The 1,950-nt window shown below is 38.6% G+C and overlaps 1 protein-coding gene across 1 annotated transcript in view; it reads right to left on the bottom strand.

The window, feature by feature from the left end:
- LOC107670365 (ras and EF-hand domain-containing protein homolog) overlaps window positions 1-1,950 on the bottom strand; it is a 24,190-nt gene that overhangs the window by 10,077 nt on the left and 12,163 nt on the right. The window contains exons 6-8 of the mRNA XM_016462935.1: window positions 1,695-1,785; window positions 1,222-1,317; window positions 86-273 (exon numbers count right to left, since the gene is read on the bottom strand). Coding sequence (XP_016318421.1) covers window positions 86-273; window positions 1,222-1,317; window positions 1,695-1,785 — 375 coding nt within the window. The remainder of the gene's footprint in view (window positions 1-85; window positions 274-1,221; window positions 1,318-1,694; window positions 1,786-1,950) is intronic.

Genomic DNA, 1,950 nt, shown 5'->3' with positions numbered 1-1,950 from the left:
ATATAAATTAATACACTATGTCCAAAACATGCAAATATAGTATATATGCATGTACATATAGCACTAAATGTCATATCTTCCTCACATCTCTCTCTCCTCGTGCAGGCGTGAGGCCTGTTCCTGCAGCAGCATGAGTTGCTCCTGGGCCAGACTCAGCTCCTGGGTGGTGTGCTCCAGCTCACGGCTCAAGTCCTCATTATACTGCTTTAGTTTAACATTCTCCACGGCTGTCTCCCGCTGCTCGCTGTGCAGCTCTCGACACTGATGCTCCAGCTGACCGACATCAAACAAACACACACATACAAATGAAACAATCAACATATAAGCTATCATAAAAATAACTGAAGAACAACAAGCACTTTGAAACAAATCGTGCTGGATAACATGACCATCAGGTTTTACACAAAATGTGTGGCCTCCATGCCAGCCATGCATATTTACACCACTATCCTTGGAAGGATGGCCTTGGAAGTGTTATTGTGAATGTTTGGCTGGGACATTGTGAGAGAAAGAATTGATAAGAAAGCTCTTACACTCATGCTATGCTGCTAAATATAGACAAAATAGGACACAATACCACGTCTATAACCAAACATACAGCACCACACTTCAGCTCCTCGCAGCAGAAAAGCAGTTCTGCTTGCTTTTGCACAAAGTTGCACTGCAGCAAAGAGCACAATAAAGGAACTAATTTGCTTTAGCTGATCACAAATGCGAAGAGAAGAAAACGAAGCTTGTAATGACAGAGGCAAAGGAGGCATTAAGACTTTGCTACTTTCTGTTCATTCATTAGCATGGAAAGGCTTTGCTGGGTTTTGTCTATTGTGTGTAAAGATCAGCATCTATTTTTGTGTGCGTCAGCACTGTCAGATGTGGTTTTCTGAAACTTGAACACAAATTTCCAGCAAATGATCAACATCTGGCGATTATGTTAAACAATCAGAGTAATACAAGAGAAACTTCAGAGCATTAAGACTCATATTTGAGTCAAAGTCCTTAAAATGTAGATGTTAGTTTGTTCTTGAGCTCAAGTTACAGCCTTTTCTTGATCTTTCACTAGGATTAAAACCCTTACAGGAAATGATCTCACTCTCTGTATAATTCTTATCCAAGCATCTTTAAATTAAATATTTAAAAATAGTTAATAGGTGTGCAATGTCTTCATAATTATTACTAGTTAAACTGGTTTAGTGACAAGTAAAGGAACTTGTTGTGACCCACCCGTTTCTGTTTGTTAGAAATAATTTCCAGCTCCTTCTCTTTAGTGGAAAGCTGATGCTCCAAGTCCTGACTGCGAGACAAGAACCGCTCAGAATCCTGGAAAATACACAGATCACATGACCCATACAATTTACCATGGTACATAGCAACAGTTTGTGTTTCTACTGTAAAATCATAAATGATAAATCCCATATGAGATTGCTAGTCTAAGAACCTTTCAGAATCATTTTTTGTTATTATAGTTAGTTTTGATAATGACAGTGGGTGTTCTGGGTGATTCTTTCTTGGCCCAACAAAAAAGATCCCTTTCCTAAATTTCTATGATATTCTGGTCTCTACATATGACTTTCAATGAAAGTCTATGAGCCGCCCCCCCCCCCTTTATAGTCCTTCATTAGGTTTCATTGAAGTACACAATTTGAGGTCCATGGTAAAACTCAAGTTTTAACACTCGACTGTAATAATTGTTTCACCTCTAAAAGTATCCTGTCTTTCTCATTCTTGATCTGTTGCTCCATTTCTTCATACAGCCTCTGGATTTCATCATCATGTGTCGCCGCTTTCCTATGAAAGACGTCAGGATCACTCAAAAAGCTTTTAAGTCACTTAGTCATATGAAAGAATGAAACACTATTCATTGGGTCCATGGAACAGTCGTCATTCAAAAAGCATTTATTCTTTGCCAGTTGATTCATTAGCAATTTATCTTTTGTTACCTTATTCCCATTG

The sequence above is a fragment of the Sinocyclocheilus anshuiensis genome, unplaced genomic scaffold, assembly GCF_001515605.1.
Source record: "Sinocyclocheilus anshuiensis isolate Anshui unplaced genomic scaffold, SAMN03320099.WGS_v1.1 scaffold949, whole genome shotgun sequence".
Lineage (NCBI taxonomy): Eukaryota > Metazoa > Chordata > Actinopteri > Cypriniformes > Cyprinidae > Sinocyclocheilus > Sinocyclocheilus anshuiensis.
This window is presented reverse-complemented; position numbering and strand designations above follow the sequence as displayed.